The 19,156-nt window shown below is 44.0% G+C and overlaps 2 protein-coding genes across 4 annotated transcripts in view; both read left to right on the forward strand.

Annotated features, from left to right (window-relative positions):
• The window catches only part of LOC124385132 (NLR family CARD domain-containing protein 3-like), a 987,530-nt gene that overhangs the window by 583,245 nt on the left and 385,129 nt on the right, over positions 1–19,156 (forward strand). The window lies entirely within an intron of this gene.
• LOC124385158 (pentraxin fusion protein-like) lies at positions 11,199–12,645 on the forward strand. Of its 2 annotated transcripts, none has more exons than XM_046848315.1 (3): positions 11,199–11,343; positions 11,425–11,513; positions 11,797–12,645. In XM_046848315.1, the coding sequence occupies exons 2-3, from the start codon at positions 11,456–11,458 to the stop codon at positions 12,408–12,410; spliced, it is 672 nt and encodes a 223-aa protein (XP_046704271.1). In that variant the 5' UTR covers positions 11,199–11,343; positions 11,425–11,455; the 3' UTR covers positions 12,411–12,645. The 2 variants fall into 2 exon arrangements, with proteins under 2 accessions (XP_046704271.1, XP_046704270.1); XM_046848314.1 differs by having other exon boundaries at positions 11,203–11,343; positions 11,422–11,513.

Genomic DNA, 19,156 nt, shown 5'->3' on the forward strand with positions numbered 1-19,156 from the left:
CTCAGGGAATGTGCACAACAGCTAGTGGATGTCTTCACCGACATCTTCAACATCTCCCTGTTCCTACGTGCCTCAAGACAAAGTCTACTGTCTCCTGCTTCAATGACTATTGTCCTGTTGCACTCACACCCATTGTGATGAAGTGCTTCGAAAAGCTCGTCATGAGGCACATCAAAACCCAGCTTCCACCTGCACTAGAGCCCATGCAGCTCGGGTATCGTCCAAACCGCTCCATGGATGATGCCATCTCCACAACCCTCCATCTGGCCCTCAACCACCTAGACAACAAGGACTCTTATGTACGGATGCTGTTCATAGACTTCAGCTCAGCATTCAACACGATCGTCCCTCAGCACCTGATTGAGAAGTTGAGTCTACTGTGCCTGAACAGCTCCCTCTGTAACTGGATCCTGGACTTCCTGACTGGGAGACCACAGTCAGTCCGGATCGGAAACAGCATCTCCAGCACCACCATACTGAGCACTGGAGCCCCTCAGGGCTGTGTGCTCAGTCCACTGCTGTTCACTCTGCTGACTTATGACTGTGTCGTAAGCAATGCACAGCTTGAATCATATCATCAAGTTCGCCGATGACACAACCGTGGTGGTCTCATCAGCAAGAATGATGAGTCAGTGTATAGAGAGGAGGTGCAACGGTTAACAGCCTGGTGTGGCGCCAACAACCTGTCTCTGAACATGGACAAAATTAAAGAGATGGTTGTTGACTTCAGGAGAATACAGAGTGACCATTCTCCACTGATCATCGATGGATCCTCCATGGAGATTGTCACGAGCACCAAATTCCTTGGTGTTCACTTGGCAGATAACCTCTCCTGGTCACTCAACACCAGCTCCATCACCAAGTAAGCCCAGCAGGGTCTGTACTTCCTGAGAAGGCTGAGGAAAGCTCATCTCCCTCCCCCCATCCTGACCATGTTCTACAGAGGGCCTATTGAAAGCATCCTGAGCAGCTGCATCACTGCCTGGTTTGGGAACTGCACCGTCTCGGCAAAGCCAACAGCATTGTGGACGACCCCACACACCCCTCACACACACTCTTTACACTCCTGCCATCATGGAAGCGGTTCCGGAGCATTCAGGCCTCACATCCAGACTGTGTAACAGCTTCTTTCCTCAAAACATCAGGCTCCTCAACACACAACTGAACTGAACTGAACTCACACACACACACACACACACACACACACACACACAACTGTGTGACTGATCTGTACAAACCGGACTTAACACACACTCGTACTCACTTCGTGTGACTGATTTGTAAAAACCGGACTTAACACACACTCGTACTCACTTCGTGTGACTGATTTGTAAAAACCGGACTTAACACACACTTGTACTCACTTTGCACACCCATGATTCGGTACCACTCACACTAAATCATTACCACAAAGTGGTTACATGCGGTTTTTGCACATCTTCTGGGATTGCTGCTATTTGTTTTTTTTCTGTTTACATTTTTTTGCTACTGTTCACTTTATCTTGATTGCTGCTATTTGCTCATTTGCACAATATTCTGTTCACATTTCTGCTACTGGTCACTTTATCTCGTTATGACAGGTTTAATGGCGGAGCTATTTTGTGTTTTGTTTATTGTCTTGCACTGTCCTGTGTTGTCTTTTTGCACTATTTGCACAAGGTTGCACACATGAACTTTATGTGGCAAGGATTTTTCTTGCTAGTCCTTGGCCCTGTGATTTTCTGTTTCTGTGATTGTTGTTTTATGTTGTTTTATAGCATCAGGGTTCTGGAGGAATGTTGTTTCATTTCACTGTGTATTGCATCAGCTATATATGGTTGAAATGACAATAAAAGCTTCTTGACTTGACTAAAAACTAAACTAAAACTATATCTCAACCCCAGCAAAACAGAACTGCTGGTCATCCCAGGTGATTAATCTCCAGGTCAAGATCTCCAAATAACTCTTCATAACTCTGCTCTCACCTTCAGCCACTGCTCGTAACCTTAGGGTAAATATGGACAATGAACTGTCCTTCTTCCCACATGTCGGTAATGTGGCTCATTCTTGTCAATTTTTTTCTCTACAACATCTGAAGGATTCGACCATTTCTGTCCACACAGGCTTCCCAGGTGCTTGTTTAGTCTCTTGTCACTTTAAGACTGGACTACTGCAGCTCTCTGCTGGCAGGTCTTCCCCTGAACGCTATCCGTCCACTGCAAATGATCCAAAACTCAGCTGCACAGCTTGTGTTCAATCTGCCCAAGTTCTCCCACACCACACCACTGCTGCTCCTTCACTGGCTTCCTGTAGCTGCACGTTTTAGATTAAAAACACAGATGCTTGCCTACAAGACCAAAAATGGACCAGCGCCATCTTACCTCAGAGACCTCATCACATCTCACACTGCACCATGCTGTCTGAGATCCTCCAGCACTGCTCGATTGGTACCACCTTCTCTCTGAATGAGAGGTAAGTACACTTCAACGCTCTTCTCTGTTCTGGCACCGAGGTGGTGGAATGAACTTCCCCTAGATGTCCGTACAGCAGAGTCCCTGACTATCTTCAAGTGACGATTGAAGACCTTCATCTTCCTGAAACACTTAAATTAGCACTGTCCAAGTTTACTTTGTAGAATTCTAGAGTTATATTTTATTACGTTTGTAATCTGGCATACCAGTATAGATTTATTCATTACTAGAGACCCAAAGCACTTTTGTATGTTGCTCTGGATAAGGGCGTCTGCTAAATGATGTAAATATAAATGTAAATGTAAATGCTCCAGCCCCAGTCAAGTCCCACTTCATGAAGATTGTGGACCTATAAAGAAGTAGATGCCGACCCTGCAAACATCCCGAACCATCAACAGACGTACCAGTGCCAATGATCACAAATGTTGAGCTATTTTATAAGTTGCTCAGTAGCTCCTAAACTTGACTTGACTTGACTTACATACATACACTCACACACACACACACACAAACACTCATAAATACACAGATAGACAGATAGATAGATAGATAGATAGATAGATAGATAGATAGATAGATAGATAGATAGATAGATAGATAGATAGATAGATAGATAGATAGATAGATCTTTATTGTCATTGCATTGTACAGGTACACAGCAACGGAATACAGATTGGCATCTATTGGCATCTATGTAGCATATTTACAGCAAGTGATATATATGTAAGCATATGTACAGTAAATAAATATAAAGGCTATAACAGTGCAGAGACGTGTGGACATCATTAAGAAGTACAGATGAATGGTTCTAAGGCGATGGCATTGAGGAGGAAATGTGCAGAAGTGAACGGTTATAAGATTATGGCATTTAATAAATCAATACATGTTAATATATATATCAAGTCAAGAGTCAAGAGGCTTTTATTGTCATTTTTGCTATACACAGTGGTACACAGTACACAGTAAAAACGAAACAACGTTCCTCCGGAACCCTGGTGCTACACTAAACAACAACAGCATAGAGCTACAACACAAACATAAAGTGCATCAAGTGCAACCTGGTGCAAACAGTGCAGACAAAAAAACAGTACAGACAGACAGTGCAGACAGACAACACAAGACAAGACAAAAGACAAAAAACCAAGTATAGTGCCGACTAGTAAACCTGCTGTATACTTGATTATACAGTACTGTGTAAGGAGAAATGTAAAAACTATACCCAGGAGAGAATACAAACAGAACAGAACAATGTAGTGCAAAAAAACAGCAGCAAGGAGGTGCAAAGACAGCATGTAAACATTCTACTGTAATACAAGGTGCGAGTATAAATAATAATAAAGATAAATGGTGATGGAGTGGATCGAGATGAGTGATGATTGTGTTTAGTCCAGGTTGTACAGTTCAGTAACACACATTTGAGTGAGTTTGTGTGAGTTCTGTTTCAGTTCTGTGTGTTCAGTAGCCTGATGGTGGAAAGAAACTGTTACACAGTCTTGTTGTTGCGGCCCGAATGGCTTCGGAACCGTTTTCCTGATGGTAGGATTGTGAAAAGTGTGTGTGACGGGTGTGTGTGATCGTCCACAATGCTGTGTGCTTTGCGGATGCAGCGTGTAGTGTAAATGTCCATGATAGAGGGAGAGAGACTCTGATGATCTTCTCAGCTGTCCTCACTATCCTCTGTAGGGTCTTGTGATCCGAGACGGTGCAATTCCCAAACCAGGCAGTGATGCAGCTGCTCAGGATGCTCTCAATGGTCCCTCTGTAGAACATGGTCAGGATGGGGGGAGGGAGGTAGGCTTTCCTCAGCCTTCTCAGGAAGTAGAGATGCTGCTGGGCTTTCTTGGTGATGGAGTTGGTGTTAAGTGACCAGGTAAGGTAGTCTGCCAGATGAACACCAAGGAATTTGGTGCTCTTGACAATCTCCACAGAGGATCCATCAATAATCAGTGGAGATTGGTCGCTCTGTGCTCGCCTGAAGTCCACAACCATCTCTTTTGTTTTGTCCACGTTCAGAGACAGGTTGTTTGCTCCACACCAGGCAGTTAACCGTTGCACCTCTTCTCTATATGCTGACTCATCGTTCTTGCTGATTAGACCCACCACGGTCGTGTCATCAGCGAACTTGATGATATGATTTGAGCTGTGCATTGGTGCACAGTCGTGAGTCAGCAGAGTGAACAGCAGTGGACTGAGCACACAGCCCTGAGGGGCTCCAGTGCTCAGTGTGGTGGTGCTGGAGATGCTGTTCCCGATCCGGACTGACTGAGGTCTCCCAGTCAGGAAGTCCAGGATCCAGTTGCAGAGAGAGGTGTTCAGGCCCAGAAGGTTCAACTTCTCGATCAGGTGCTGAGGAATGATTGTGTTGAATGCTGAGCTGAAGTCAATGAACAGCATTTGTACATATGAGTCCTTGTTATCCAGGTGGGTGAGGGCCAGATGGAGGGTTGTGGAGATGGCATCGTCCGTGGAACGGTTTGAACGATACGCAAACTGCATGGGGTCCAGGGAGGGTGGATGCTGTGTCTTGATGTGCCTCATGACGAGCCTCTCGAAGCACTTCATCACGATGGGAGTGAGCGCGACGGGATGATAGTCATTGAGGCAGGAGACAGTCAATTTCTTTGGCACAGGAACAATAGTCGTTGTCTTGAGGCAGGTGGGAACAACGTTGCTGCTCAGGGAGATGTTGAAGATGTCAGTGAAGACATCTGCTAGTTGTTCTGCACATTCCCTGAGCACTCTGCCAGGAATGTTGTCAGGTCCAGCAGACTTCCGTGGGTTAACTCTGCATAGAGTTTTCCTCACTTCAGCTGTGGTTAGACAGAGCACCTGGTCAGTGGGAGGAGGGATGGTCTTCCTCGCCACCACGTTGTTCTGTACCTCAAACCGGGCGTAGAAGTCTTTCAGCGCATCTGGGAGAGAGGCGTCACGGTCACAAGCAGGTGATGTGGTCTTGTAATTCGTGATTGCCTGAATGCCCTGCCACATGCGCCAGGTGTCTCCACTGTCCTGGAAGTGGTTGTGGATTTTCTTTGTGTGTGCGCGCTTCGCCTCTCTGATAGCACGAGACAGTTTGGCCCTTGCTGTTTATAAGGCCGTCTTGTCCCCTGATCTGAAGGCAGAGTCTCTTTGTTTCAGCAGCAGTTATCCACGGTGTCAACGCACTGGCTGATGTAGCTGGTCACTGATGATGTGAACTCCTCCAATTTGATGGAATAGCCGTTGGTTACAGCCTCTCTGAACATGTCCCAGTCAGTGCACTCAAAACAGTCCTGAAGAGCAGAAGTAGCTCCTTCTGGCCAGGTTTTCACCTGTTTCAGAACCGGTTTAGAGCGTCTGATGAGCGGTCTGTATGCTGGAATTAACATAACAGAGCAGTGGTCTGAGTATCGGAGATAGGGGTGGGGCTCCGCACGATACACGCCGGGGATGTTTGTGTAAACAAGATCCAGCGTGTTCACTCCTCTCATTGCAAAGTCCACATGCTGATGGAGTTTAGAAAGCACAGTCCTGAGATTCACATGGTTAAAATCTCCAGCGATAATAAACAATCCGTCAGGGTGAGCATTCTGCAGGTCGCTAATAACGCCGTAGAGTTCACTCAGTGCCTCCTTAGCATTAGCGCTGGGAGGAATGTAAAATCCGATGATGAATACAGTTGTGAATTCCCGTGGTAAATAAAACGGTCTGCATCTAACAGTCACAAACTCCACTAGAGATGAGCAGTAGCACGAAACAAGCACAGAGTTCTTACACCATTCCGTGTTGATATAGACACACGCCACCACCGCAAGTCTTACCGCAAAGAGCTGCGTTTCTGTCGGCTTGAAACACGGTTAGCCCGTCTAGCTGGATGGTGGCTTCCGGAACTCTGTCGCTGAGCCACGTCTCCGTGAAAACAAAGACGTAGCAGTCTCTAAACTCTCGCCGTGTGGTTCGCTGGAGTAGGATGTAGTCCAGTTTATTATCCAGGGAGCAGACGTTTGAAAGAAAAATGGACGGGAGAGCCGGCCGGCTAGGGTTAGCATTTAGCCTAGCACGGACACCCGCCCGCTTGCCGCGCTTCTGCTTCCTCGAACAACGCTTTCGATGTCTCCTCTCCCGGCCACCGGCATCAGGTAACACCGAGGGCTGGGGGCCTGGTCTTTGTGGCTGAGGTCGCAGCAAGCTCGAGGTCACGAAGGTTGTTGATAATATCATCATTCAGATTATTGGTTGCATGATGCCTGTACCATAGCAGTGTCTGGTGGTCGTACACATGAACACAGCTGACTCTGGTGTCCATGTATTGTGGTAGGTCGCGCTAAATATGGTGAAAGCACCATTTTTGGATCCGGAGAGGCCGCTGCGAGCTACTGCCGCGCCGCCATCTATATATGTACTATATATCTCCAGGTTTGCGGTTTTGTTTTTGCTTCTTTCCTACTTTCAGTCTCTTGGTGCTACTTTTAAGGGGGGTTCATAAGTTCATAAGTAAGGATTTTTGCCCTGCCTTCTCAATAAAGACTGCCTTTTGAACTTCAGCCTGCATCCTGCATTTGGGTCCTTCCACTCACGACAACTGACAGAACAATTTGGCCGATTATGGACCCTGCAGACACACAGGAATTAAGGGAGAGTGTAGTGGTTCTGCACTTCAAAACCCCAGTACCTCCTCTGTAGCTACACCTGGCGTCACACCTGTACCTCACCTGATGCCACTGGCGCGTTTCTCCGGAGAACCAGGACACTGCCGCTCCTTCCTCACTCAAGTTGGCCTAAGTGATTTCTCTGCTATCAGGTCCAGCTCTTCAGTGGGTCACCACAGAGTGGGAGAAAGCAAACCCCACTGTTCAGTCATTGCTGCCTTCTCGTGTGAACTTCGGAAGATCTTTGACTCTGCCTCTCCCCTTCACGATGCGGCTTAATTGCTGTTTTCTTTGACTCAAGGTAGGCGTTCGGTGGCGGCCAACTTTTTCCGCCGGTTCATTTGAGGTTACAGTTTGGTTGCTGCCGCTCTTCACCAACTGACCTCCTCCCACCAATCTTTCTCATGGCCTCCCAAGGCAGAGCAAGTTTTATCAGACTCAAAGGCCTCTTCACCTCTGCCGCAGTCCTAGTTTTCCCCGATCCCTCTCACCAGGCCATCATGGAAGTCGTTGCCTCTGACCTAGGGGTAGGCGCTGTACTGTCCCAGTTGGGTGCAAATGATAATAAGTTGCACCCATGCGCTTCAATTACCCCATACGTAATTACCCCATTGGAGAGCGGGAGCTACTGGCCGTCAAGCTTGCTCTGGAGGAATAGCATCGCTGGTTAGAGGGGGCTGAGACCCCTTTCTTGGTCTGGACAGATCAACTCAACCTGAAGTATCTGCACAAAACTAAAAAATGCCCCAACCCTTGCCAGGCTCATTGGGGACTTTTTTCGGCAGGTTAAATTTCACCCTCCCCTACCCCTGGGGATCTGGGAATGGTAAGCCTGATGCTCTTTCCAGGTCCCACCTCCACATCCCTACACCCTTCTTCTGTTACCGTACATGCCTGGACCTAGACCTCAAGGCTCTCATTCACCTAGCCAAACTGCATTCAGCTAAGGAAACTGCTGCACTCCTTCTCCTGCACACTTTCCGTCTGCACTGTCTCCCTCGTAAAATCCTCTCTACCCGGGCCCCCAATTCACAGCCAACTTTTGGAAGGGGTTCTTTTGCCATCTAGAGTTCTCGATCAGCCACTCCTTTGGGTTCCACCAAACCAATGGCCAGACTGAGAGGCTTAATCAAGAGTTAGAGACCTGAATCCATATCCTTTGTGCCCAAAATGCCTCCTGATGGTCTTCCAAGCTGTTGTGGGTGGAGTACGCCCATAGCTTGCTTCCTACGGCCGCAACTGGACTACCTGGAGGCACCTGTCCATTCTGCGTTACTTCAGTTCCGATGCTGCTGACTCAGTTGGAGGAGAGCCCACACAGCTCTTCTTAGAGCTTCCCAGAGCTAATCGGAGGTGCCGAGGAAATGAGACGTGGCGTCATGCTCTGAATAATGTGTGCAATCAGTTAAAATTTGACACGGGCTGTCCCCGGTGGGGTGACGTCATGACCAGGAAGTATAAAATGCACATGGAGTAAAGCCGGCACCTGCTTCTGTAAAGGATAAGGAAGCGCTGCAGGGACACCAGCAGGGTGGTCTAGAGACACAGTGTCTTGATCGCTCAGGGAACTAGGGTTACATACCATAGGCTTCAGCTTATGGGTGCTGTGAAGAAAAAGGCATCATGAGAGGGTTTTTGCCCAGAGACTGCCCTGTTAAGGGAGAATGATAAATCGAAATGGCTACAATCCAAATAGACTAGTTAGGTTGTAATTGTTTTGTTGCATTTACACAGTCGCCACTGATACACACACATTAGTGTAGTGTATTAGTGTACCTAGCGTGTCCTATTACTAACAGATTGTGCAGATGTTGTGGTCCAGTCCAGAGAGCATTAATCAAGATGGCAGGCAGCAGTGCAAGTGAATTTAGTAACCTGAAGGCATGTGGGGAAAAGCTATAGTTTTGCACCGCAAGATTTGTCTGCCCCTCCAGCTTCCCCACACCCACTGAGTAAGCAATTTACTTCTTCTTTCTGAAAAAGATAAAACATATACTTCCTCCTTTGTGGATCTTTGTGGTTGTGGAGGTTTGATAAAGTTACTGATACCTCTTATCTATTGAACCAGCATGAAGCCAAGGTCAGCAAAAGCCAAACTGAAATGTACATGGATTAAAACCTAAACTGTTCTGCTATAATGATAAGCATGAGGTAGGTAGGTGAGTCTGTTAAAGCTCATAAGGTTGGTGGGTCAAGCCACAGGAATGACAAGCTGCCACTGTTAAACTTCTAGAGGTTTAAGCAAGGTCCTTACACCTCTCTGCTCCAGGTCTTCTGTATTATAGCTGTCCATGTGTTCTTCAACTTCAACCTAACAATATACTGTGCATTCAGACTATTCATTTTTTTTCAATGTTCTTATGTTCAATGTTCAATTATCTTTCTCTAATACTGCAAACATCTACACTCAGTCCTCAATAATGACACAGAATTCTACAAATTGCTGTAAATCTTGTAAACTAGTCATGAAATATTTCATAGATATTTAGATGCTTTTCTCAGTACTTAGTTGAAGCTGCTTTGGCAGCAGTTCCAGTCTCGAGTCTTTTTGAGTTTGACACAACAAGCTTTACACACCTGGATTGGGGGATTTCTGCCATTCTTCAGGGCAAATCCACTCAAGCCAGGGCTGTTTGGAGGGGATCATTGGCAGAAGCAACTTTTGTGTCTCTCAAGAGATGTTTAATAGGGTTCAGGTCAGGACTCTGGCTGGGCCACTTTAGAACATTAACAGAGTCGTCTCTAATCCACTCCTTTGTTGCCTTGTCTGTGTGTTTAGGGTCATTGTCATGTAAGAAGGTAAAGCTTAAGCCCAGACTGAGGTCCTGAGTGCTTTGGAAAAGGTTTTATTTAGAAGATCTATGTTCTTTGCTCCATTTAACTTTCCCTTAACCCTGACCAGTCTCCCACTCCCTTCTGCAGAAAAATGCCTCCACAGCATGACGATACCACACCATGCATCACTGTTGAAATGGTTTTGTGCAGGTGATTATCTGTGCCTGATTTTCTCCAGACATAACATTTAGAATTGAGGACCAACAGTTTAATCAGACCAGAGAATATTGTTCCACATAAAGAGTCCATCAGTGGGTGTCCATGGGTTTTGCACTGAGGAGAAACTTCCGTCTAGCCGCTCTGCCATAAAGCCCAGATTGGTGGAGGGCTGCACTGATGGTTTTTCTTCTGGTTTTCTTTCACTCTCCACTGAGGATCTCTGGAGATCACTCAGTGACCACCAGGTTCTTGATTCTTGGAGATTTACAAACTTTTCTAGAATTCAGTTTTTACTTTGGAACTACAGGGATTTATTAAGTGATATACTATCACTTTGCCTCCACAGCCTTTTCTTGTGCATATTGTTGATTGACCACCTGTGTGTATTGCAGATATATCTAAATTCATGCTTTGGTGTAGTTTACATGGTCCATTGGGACAAGTCTGTAGAATCTGTCGCTTAATTTAAGCTCATATGATTGACTTTAACCCCCTCTCAGGTCTAAATGAGCACATCAAGCGGTCTCTGTACTGGTCACCTGTAATGCAGTTTAAAATGGGAGCAACTTATGAATGTCTGGGTGGCTTCCCTGTATCCAAAACAGGACTCATGAAAGCCATTGTTAAATTCTGATGTTGTATTGTTGTATTGTTGACAGATTTTCAAAGCATTTCCTTCAGGGTTTGATGTTCAGCCATGATTTGACTGTTTGGTGGTTCTTTGTCAATAGCAACATGTGTGAAAGAACTACTATGGAAGTTGGCAGCACAGAAAGGTGATCCATCCCTAAAAACATTATTTATAAAGCAGTAGCAGATGCTTTTTTTTGCCAGTTTTTTTGACTGAACAAACTGATTGCATGTTGGAATGTCAGCTGGAATTTCAAGCAAAAAAAGTAAAAAAAGAAAATCAACCCACAAAATCAACCTGACAAGAATTTATTCATTTTGGCTCGTCTTTATGCCCCTGACATTTTCAACTTTGCAGGTATGCAAGTGCTGCCTGCTCTGTTTTGCTCCTAAAATCATTCCTATGGTAAACTCTACCCTGACCAAGAAGGACTATGACTATTTCATCATAGTCATAGTCCTTCATAGTCATAGTCCTTCTTGGTCAGGGTCATAGTTGGTCATAGTTTGTTCTCTGAGACTGGTTTGGAGATGCCCAACCCCTCCCACATGTGTCATTATAAATCCACTGAGCTGTAGACCTGCAAGTCATTCTGAGATTTTCTCTTTTGATGGTGTTACTGGAGAAGTATTTAAAAAAAGTAAGTGTTCATACGTTTTGACATTTAACAGACAATCATTAACACGTGTGTTCTGTACTAAAATGTGAATATCTTTAGTAGCAGTCGTGTTGTTATTAACCACTGCGGTAAGATGAAGATGGCAACACTGGTCCTGTTGCTTCTCCTGCCGTTGGTCTCAGCCACAGGCCGTAAGTTTCTTTCTCTTTTTGTAAAATTCATCCAGAGACCTTTTTGTCTCTTTCAGTTTCAGTGTTGTGATTCTTTGCTCAATTCACAGTAAATCCCTTTCTGATTCAGATTTTGACTGAGACACACCAGAGACACTGTGAAATCTTTGGTTTAAGAATTAAAATCCACAGTAAACTCAAAATCTGATTGTGTTCATTGTGGCTGATTTCTGGATAAAACCTGTGAGCTGAAAGGTACATGGGGTTTTAGATACACATATACTGTGTTTTCTTCTGCAACTAGGGAAGGTATTTTTGTTTCCCGAGGAGTCCAACTCCGCCTACGTGCGCATCGCTCCGAAGAATCCTCTGAATCTGCAGGCCTTTACTCTCTGCATGCGCATCGCCACCGAGCTGAAGGGCAGGCGAGAAATCATCCTGTTTGCTTATCGCACCCAAGATCACGATGAGCTCAATGTATGGCGGGAGAAAGACGGACGACTCTCTCTTTATCTGAAGAGCAGTAAAGATGGTGCCAGATTTGATCTACTGCCACTGTACGAGTTCCCCACTCACCTGTGCGTCACCTGGGAATCGATCACCGGAGCCACCTCATTTTGGGTGAATGGACATCGCAGCATGGTAAAGATCTACAGACGTGGACATCGTGTTGATCCAAATGGAGCTGTCATTCTTGGGCAGGATCCTGACTCGTTTCTGGGCCGCTTTGACAAGCGTCAGAGCTTCAAGGGTGAAATCTCAGACGTACACATGTGGGATAGTGTTCTTAGCACTAGGCAGATTTGGGAGCTGAATAAAAATTCGAGTGGGGCTCAGGGGGGAAATGTGATCGACTGGAATTCTGACCAGTTCCAAACCTTTAACAACGTAGTTGTGCTGACTAACATAGACGGCTAACAAAAGCCTGAACCTGGAAAGAGTTTTAACAGTTCAGTTTCTCAATTGTTGTCAATGTCTCACCTTTGTTTTCCATGTCTAATTAAGTATGTGATGACATACAGTGTGTGACAGGAAATTAGCATAATCGAAGTTGCTTTTAGTTTTGATTGTTTTTTTCTGTATGTTTATTGATGCATTATAAAAAATGTTTTGTTGGAGGAGTTGTTTGAATAAATCTGGCAATATGTCTTGGGCTGGTTACTCTTTAATTTTTTTGAAAATTTATTTATTTTAGCAGAAGATTAATGAATAAAATCCACCAATCAGCTTCCAAAGCTGCTGCTGAGCCACCGATTGCAAAACTAAATTTCCAGTGGCATATTAGTGCTTAAGATGTTGGCCTTTAGCTCTAAAGGTCCTGAGTTTATATCCCAGCATCACAAAGCTACCCCTGGTGCACCTTGAGTAAGTCTCTTAACCTTGTTTGAATTGTTTCAAAGCTCTTGGGGGTCCCCCATAGAACTCTCGTACCTTTGGTATAACAGTCATAAACCAAACAATTATATCTTACCATCATTGTGAATACCAATTCTGCGTCACGCAGTGACTTCCTCCAGAAAACAGCATGTGGTGCACTTGACCATTTCAATTTTTTTGGAAAAAAAATTTGTTATTATGAAATTGGGGCAAATAATGGACAGTTTCGCTTTGTGGCAGCAGCACGATCATTTGAATGCATCTAGTATCCTAGTTGTAATGAAAACTAGGGGACCCCCAAGTAAAATTTTTTTGCGGTTTATGGGGGTCACCTAATGCTTATGGGAGGTCTCCCCCTCAATTTGAACAATGCCCTTAACCCTCAACTGCTTTGTTAATATTAAAATACATTTTGACCCCTCCTTTATTTACCGTTGAGTCTCCAACATGACTTCTTAAATGGATGGATATGCAAACGATGTATAAAGAGCAGAAAAGGGCGTGTCTTCACCCTCACATTAAATATATCACGTACTGTATCTTACATAAATCTGACTGTAATACTCACAAAATGTTCCATAAAGTCTTTCAATGGTGAAGGACCTGTGACATGAGTGTGCCTTCCACACCCTCACCTTAGCATCAGAGTTTGGTTCCTCAGCCAGTGTGTAGCTTCTACACAGTTCTTTCTGTTTAACTTAATGTTCAACCTACAGATGATCATCAGCACCTGTTTGGTAGAACTAGTGAATCACACACCCGACTCTGATCCTACACATTCCCTGACTTTGTGTAAGTGTACATAGTGTGGGAAAAGAAGATCTGAAGGCCGAGCGCTGTCATAACAAATATATTTCTTTTCTGTTTGTGTACATTCATAAAAATAAACAATTCAAATATATATTTTTACAGCATTTTTTCACATCTGCCCAAAACCTTTGCATAGAACTGTATAACAACAGTAAAAGACCTGGAAGATATTTTAGAGCAATTTGTCTTTTTGAAGCACCCATATTATAAAAACAGCTTCTTCCACCTTAGAAATATTGCTAAGCTAACAAACATGTTGTCTATATCTGATGCAGAGAAGCTCGTCCATGCGTTCATGACCTCCAGACTGGACTATTGTAATGCATGACTAGGTGGATGTCCTGCGTCATTAATAAACAAGCTACAGTTTGTCCAGAATGCAGCAGTCAGAGTTCTCACAAGGTCGAGAAAATATCACCATATAACCCCAATCTTCTCATCCCTACACTGGCTTCCTGTTAGGTTTCAAATCCACTACAAACTACTGCTACACACCTACAAAACACTAAATGGTTTATCTCCATGTATCTCTCCAGTCTTCTAACACGCTACAATCCTTCACGCTCCCTGAGATCTCAAAACTCTACATTGGTTCTCACACTCTGGTGTTTTGTATTGTTTAAGATATTGTTTATGATATCACGCAAATGAGGATGGGTTCCCCTTTTGAGTCTGGTTCCTGAGACAATGTCCATTGTGAAAAGCGCAATAGAAATAAACTTGAACTGACTATATATTTTACTGTATATTTTTTTACTGTATACTGTATACTATGTAGCGTCTGGCACAGGTCATTTAGACTTCATGTCCCAGGCATTCCTTTTAACCTATGACATCTACATCTCAATCAAAAGGTGAAACTTTCATTCTTTTTTTATCCCACAGTCATACTCCCCCTCTGAAGACACGAACCAGGACCAAACCCTGAACTCTTGTTTAGCTTACAGGGACCCATAAAACAATAAACTCATAAAACAATCCAAACTCGAAACTCGATCCAGCATGGCTGCTTGCGACAAACACACACAACCAGCTCCAGAATGTTTGGATTTTACCACAAGGCAGATAACCCTGTTTGCAGATATTCTGTTTGACCCTCACCCCCACACACACACAGGGGGACATTCCTTTACCTAATAAAACAAAATAAATAAGATGCTCCACATCCCACAACATTAACCTATACCCTGTATGTATCTCCTCCCCATTTATAGGGGTACTCTAAAAGTCTTATTCTTGTAACCCTGTTTTAATGTTGTCACTTCTTTTGATTTCAAAGTTGATTTAACATTATCTTCACTTTATTCTTTCTTTTCTAACAAGGGTGCATTATATACATCAGAATACAACATTGTATCAACATCAGTTATACTTTAATTACTTATCTCTGTATGTTACTTTACCCCTGTTCTAATGCTGTAATTTCTCTTTATGTTCAGTGTCCAAATGACCGCAAAATGATCTGTTCCTTATTTTTTAAACAATGGTGCATTTTATTCAATCATGAAATGTACCATACTGTCCTGATACACTTTGGATAAAACTTCTCCAAAGCGAATATAACCTGGAAACCATCCCCACAAACACATGAACAAAGGGAGTTTTTCCCTCCAAAATTTCAGGCCGTAGCATTGGCCATTTCCCTAAAGATGGGTGGGGTTCAGGACCTTTAAAACATCTTGAACCCAACTAATCGTTGTCCAGTCAGAGTTCAGTCAAGAAAGCAACTCGCTCACTCGGCTCGACCGGAAAGGCTCGCTTCGAACAACTCAGCAGCGACTCTTCTGGACGAGATCTCAAATCTCTTTTGAGATCCTCCAGCAAGCTTTATCTTCAAAAACACCAACTGCTCTGACCTTCAGGAGAAGCTGGAAGAACATCTGACTCCATCCTAACCGACTCGTCCAAGATTCTTTTGTCTACCGCATCCGGACTCTTGTGCAACAAGTCAATGCAAGTAACCGGTTTACCAACTAATTTAGATGCGTGTTAAGTTTGAACCCCTTAATATTAAGGCGAATTTAAATTTCCGTGATGATTTCTCAGTTGGGATGTGATTAATTTGAAGTTTAAGCTGCCTTTCTCTCCTTCTTCTTTTCCCTTCTCTTCCTCCTTTCCTAATTTCAACTTTCGTTTATTTTATTTTTATTTTTATTTTCTTTATTTCTTTTTGTTTGTTTGTTTGTGTAGTTAGTTTTATGTTGTGTTTGTCTCATTCATTAAACGCCGTTTTTTTCATAAGTGATTGTCTCTGAGTGCCGCTCACATTCGTAAGGTTCCTGCAACATTCGATCTGAACTACATGCTCTATTTAATTGTACGGTATAAAGTAAAAGGGGGTTGCGTCTTTCTTGGCCAGGGAGATACCTCTTTTATAGAATTAATATAAAATTATTCTGTCTGTTTGCTGGACAAACAGACAAATAAGTGTAATGTTAATTCCATTACCGTCAATTCAACTTAATTTTAATATTTAGGAGTAACTATAACCCGTTATAATTACTTATAAACATTTTCTTTTCTTTGTGAGCTAAATCGCTACACTATATATATATATATATATATATATATATATATATATATATATATATATATATATATATATATATTTTTTTTTTTTTTTTTTTTTTTGCACAGTATTCACAATTATGCAAGATCATCTGGCAGAGAATGACGAAACAATAAACAGATCTGAAAGAGAAAGACAAAGAGATTAATGGAATGCAACAAGAACTAGAGGATACGATATACTTGGTATAGCATATAGCTCATAGCTTATATTTAGTATGTAATGTAATGCTAATTCACTTTCTCACTATTGCAAATTTTAAAGACTCATGAAAACAACCGATGTGTAAAATTCTGGTTGGTCACGGTAAGGGCTGGGGCAGTTAAAAGGGATAGGTCATTAATAATCATTTTGCTAAACCTAAAGTAAACCCACTGATAGCACAGTAGGGTGTGGTGGGGAAAAGCTCTGGGCAGGGTGGTGGGGTAAAGCAAAACAATGTGTGGTATTGGTAGGAGTGGGTATCATGTGGTGGAGTGATGAATAATGGGGTGTGGTGGGGTGGGGTAAGACATGTTGGGATAAATTGTTGAGATTTGCAAAACAGGATGTGATGTGGTGGGTGTAGGACTGGGCAACGTGTGGTAGAGGTAAAGTCAGACAGACTGTGGTGGGGTGAAGTAAAACAGATTGTGGTCAAGTAAAGAGTCAAGTCAAGAGGCTTTTATTGTAATTTTTACTATACACAGTGGTACACAGTACACAGTAAAAACGAGACAACGTTTCTCCAGAACCCTGGTGCTACACTAAACAACAACAAACAAAACAACATAGAGCTACAACACAAGTTACATAAAGTGCATCGAGTGCAACCTGGTGCAAACAGTGCAGACAGACAGTGCAGACAGACGACACAAGACAAGACACAAAACCCTATATAGCGCCGACCAGTAAACCTACTGTATACTAGATTATACAGTACTGTACAAGAAGACTGTAAAAACTATACAAACTAAAAACTATACCCCAGAAGTGAGTATAAACAGTACAATGTAGTGCAAAAATACAGCAGCAGTCGAAGGTGCAAAGAACAGCATGTAAACAGTATAATACAGTGATAATGATAAATGTGCAAAAAACAGCAGTTGAGAGTGGTACTGTTAAGAATAATAAATAATAAATAAATGAATGGTGGTGGAATGGATTGAGATGAGTGATGAGTGTGTTAAGTGTTAAGTCCAGGAAAAATTTTACAGTTCGTTACACACATTTGAGTGCGTGTGTGTGTGTGTGTGTGTGTGTGTGTGTGTGTGTGTGTGTGTGTGTGTGAGAGAGAGAGTTCCGTTTCAGTTCTTTGTATTGAGAAGCCTGATGGCTTGAGGAAAGAAACTGTTGCATAGTCTTGTTGTGGCGGCCCGAATGCTTGAACCGTTTTCCTGATGGTAGGAGTGTAAAAGTGTGTGAGGGTGTGTGTGATCGTCCACAATGCTGTGTGCTGCGGATGCAGCGTGTAGTGTAAATGTCCATGATAGAGGGGAGAGAGATTCCGATGATCTTCTCAGCTGTCCTCACTATCCTCTGTAGGGACTTGCGGTCCGAGACGGTGCAGTTCCCAAACCAGGCAGTGATGCAGCTGCTCAAGATGCTCTCAATGGTCCCTCTGTAGAACATGGACAGGATGGGGGGAGGGAGGTGGGTTTTCCTCAGCCTTCTCAGAAAGTAGAGACGATGCTGGGCTTTCTTGGTGATGGAGCTGGTGTTAAGTGACCAGGTGAGGTTGTCTGCCAGATGAACACCAAGGAATTTGGTGCTCTTGACGATCTCCACTGATGATCCATCAATAATCAGTGGAGATTGGTCGCTCTGTGCTCTCCTGAAGTCCACAACCATCTCTTTCGTTTTGTCCACGTTCAGAGACAGGTTGTTTGCTCCACACCAGGCAGTTAGCCGTTGCACCTCTTCTCTATATGCTGACTCGTCGTTCTTGCTGATTAGACCCACCACGGTCGTGTCATCAGCGAACTTGATGATTTGGTTCGAGCTGTGCATTGCTACACAGTCGTGAGTCAGCAGAGTGAACAGCAGTGGGCTGAGCACACAGCCCTGGGGGGCCCCAGTGCTCAGTGTGGTGGTGCTGGAGATGCTGTTCCCGATCCTGACTGACTGAGGTCTCTCAGTCAGGAAGTCCAGGATCCAGTTACAGAGGGAGGTGTTCAGGCCCAGAAGGTTCCACTTCTCGATCAGGTGCTGGGGAATGATTGTGTTTAATTCTGAGCTGAAGTTAATGAACAGCATTCTTACATACGAGTTATCCAGGTGGGTGAGGGCCAGATGGAGGGTTGTGGAGATAGCGTCGTCCGTGGAACGGTTTGGACGATACGCAACCTGCATGGGGTCCAGGGAGGGTGGAAGCTGTGTCTTAATGTGCCTCATGACGAGCCTCTCGAAGCACTTCATCACGATGGGTGTGAGCGTGACAGGACGATAGTCATTAAGGCAGGAGACAGAAGACTTCTTCGGCACCGGAACAATGGTCGTTGTCTTGAGGCACGTGGGAACAACGTTGCTGCTCAGGGAGATGTTGAAGATGTCAGTGAGGACATCTGCTAGCTGTTCTGCACATTCCCTGAGCACTCTGCCAGGAATGTTGTCTGGTCCAGCAGACTTCCGTCGGTTAACTCTGCATAGAGTTTTCCTCACTTCAGCTGTGGTTAGACAAAGCACCTGGTCTTGAAATCTCCGGCGATAATAAACAATCCGTCGGGGTGAGCATTCTGCAGGTCGCTAATAGCGCCGTAGAGTTCACTCAGTGCCTCCTTAGCATTAGCACTGGGAGGAATGTACACTCCGACGATGTAAACAGTGGTGAATTCCCGTGGTAAATAAAAAGGTCTGCATCTAACAGTCACAAACTCCACTAGCGATGAGCAGTAGCATGAAATGAGCACAGAGTTCTTACACCATTCCG

The sequence above is a fragment of the Silurus meridionalis genome, chromosome 4, assembly GCF_014805685.1.
Source record: "Silurus meridionalis isolate SWU-2019-XX chromosome 4, ASM1480568v1, whole genome shotgun sequence".
NCBI classification, from domain to species: Eukaryota; Metazoa; Chordata; class Actinopteri; order Siluriformes; family Siluridae; genus Silurus; species Silurus meridionalis.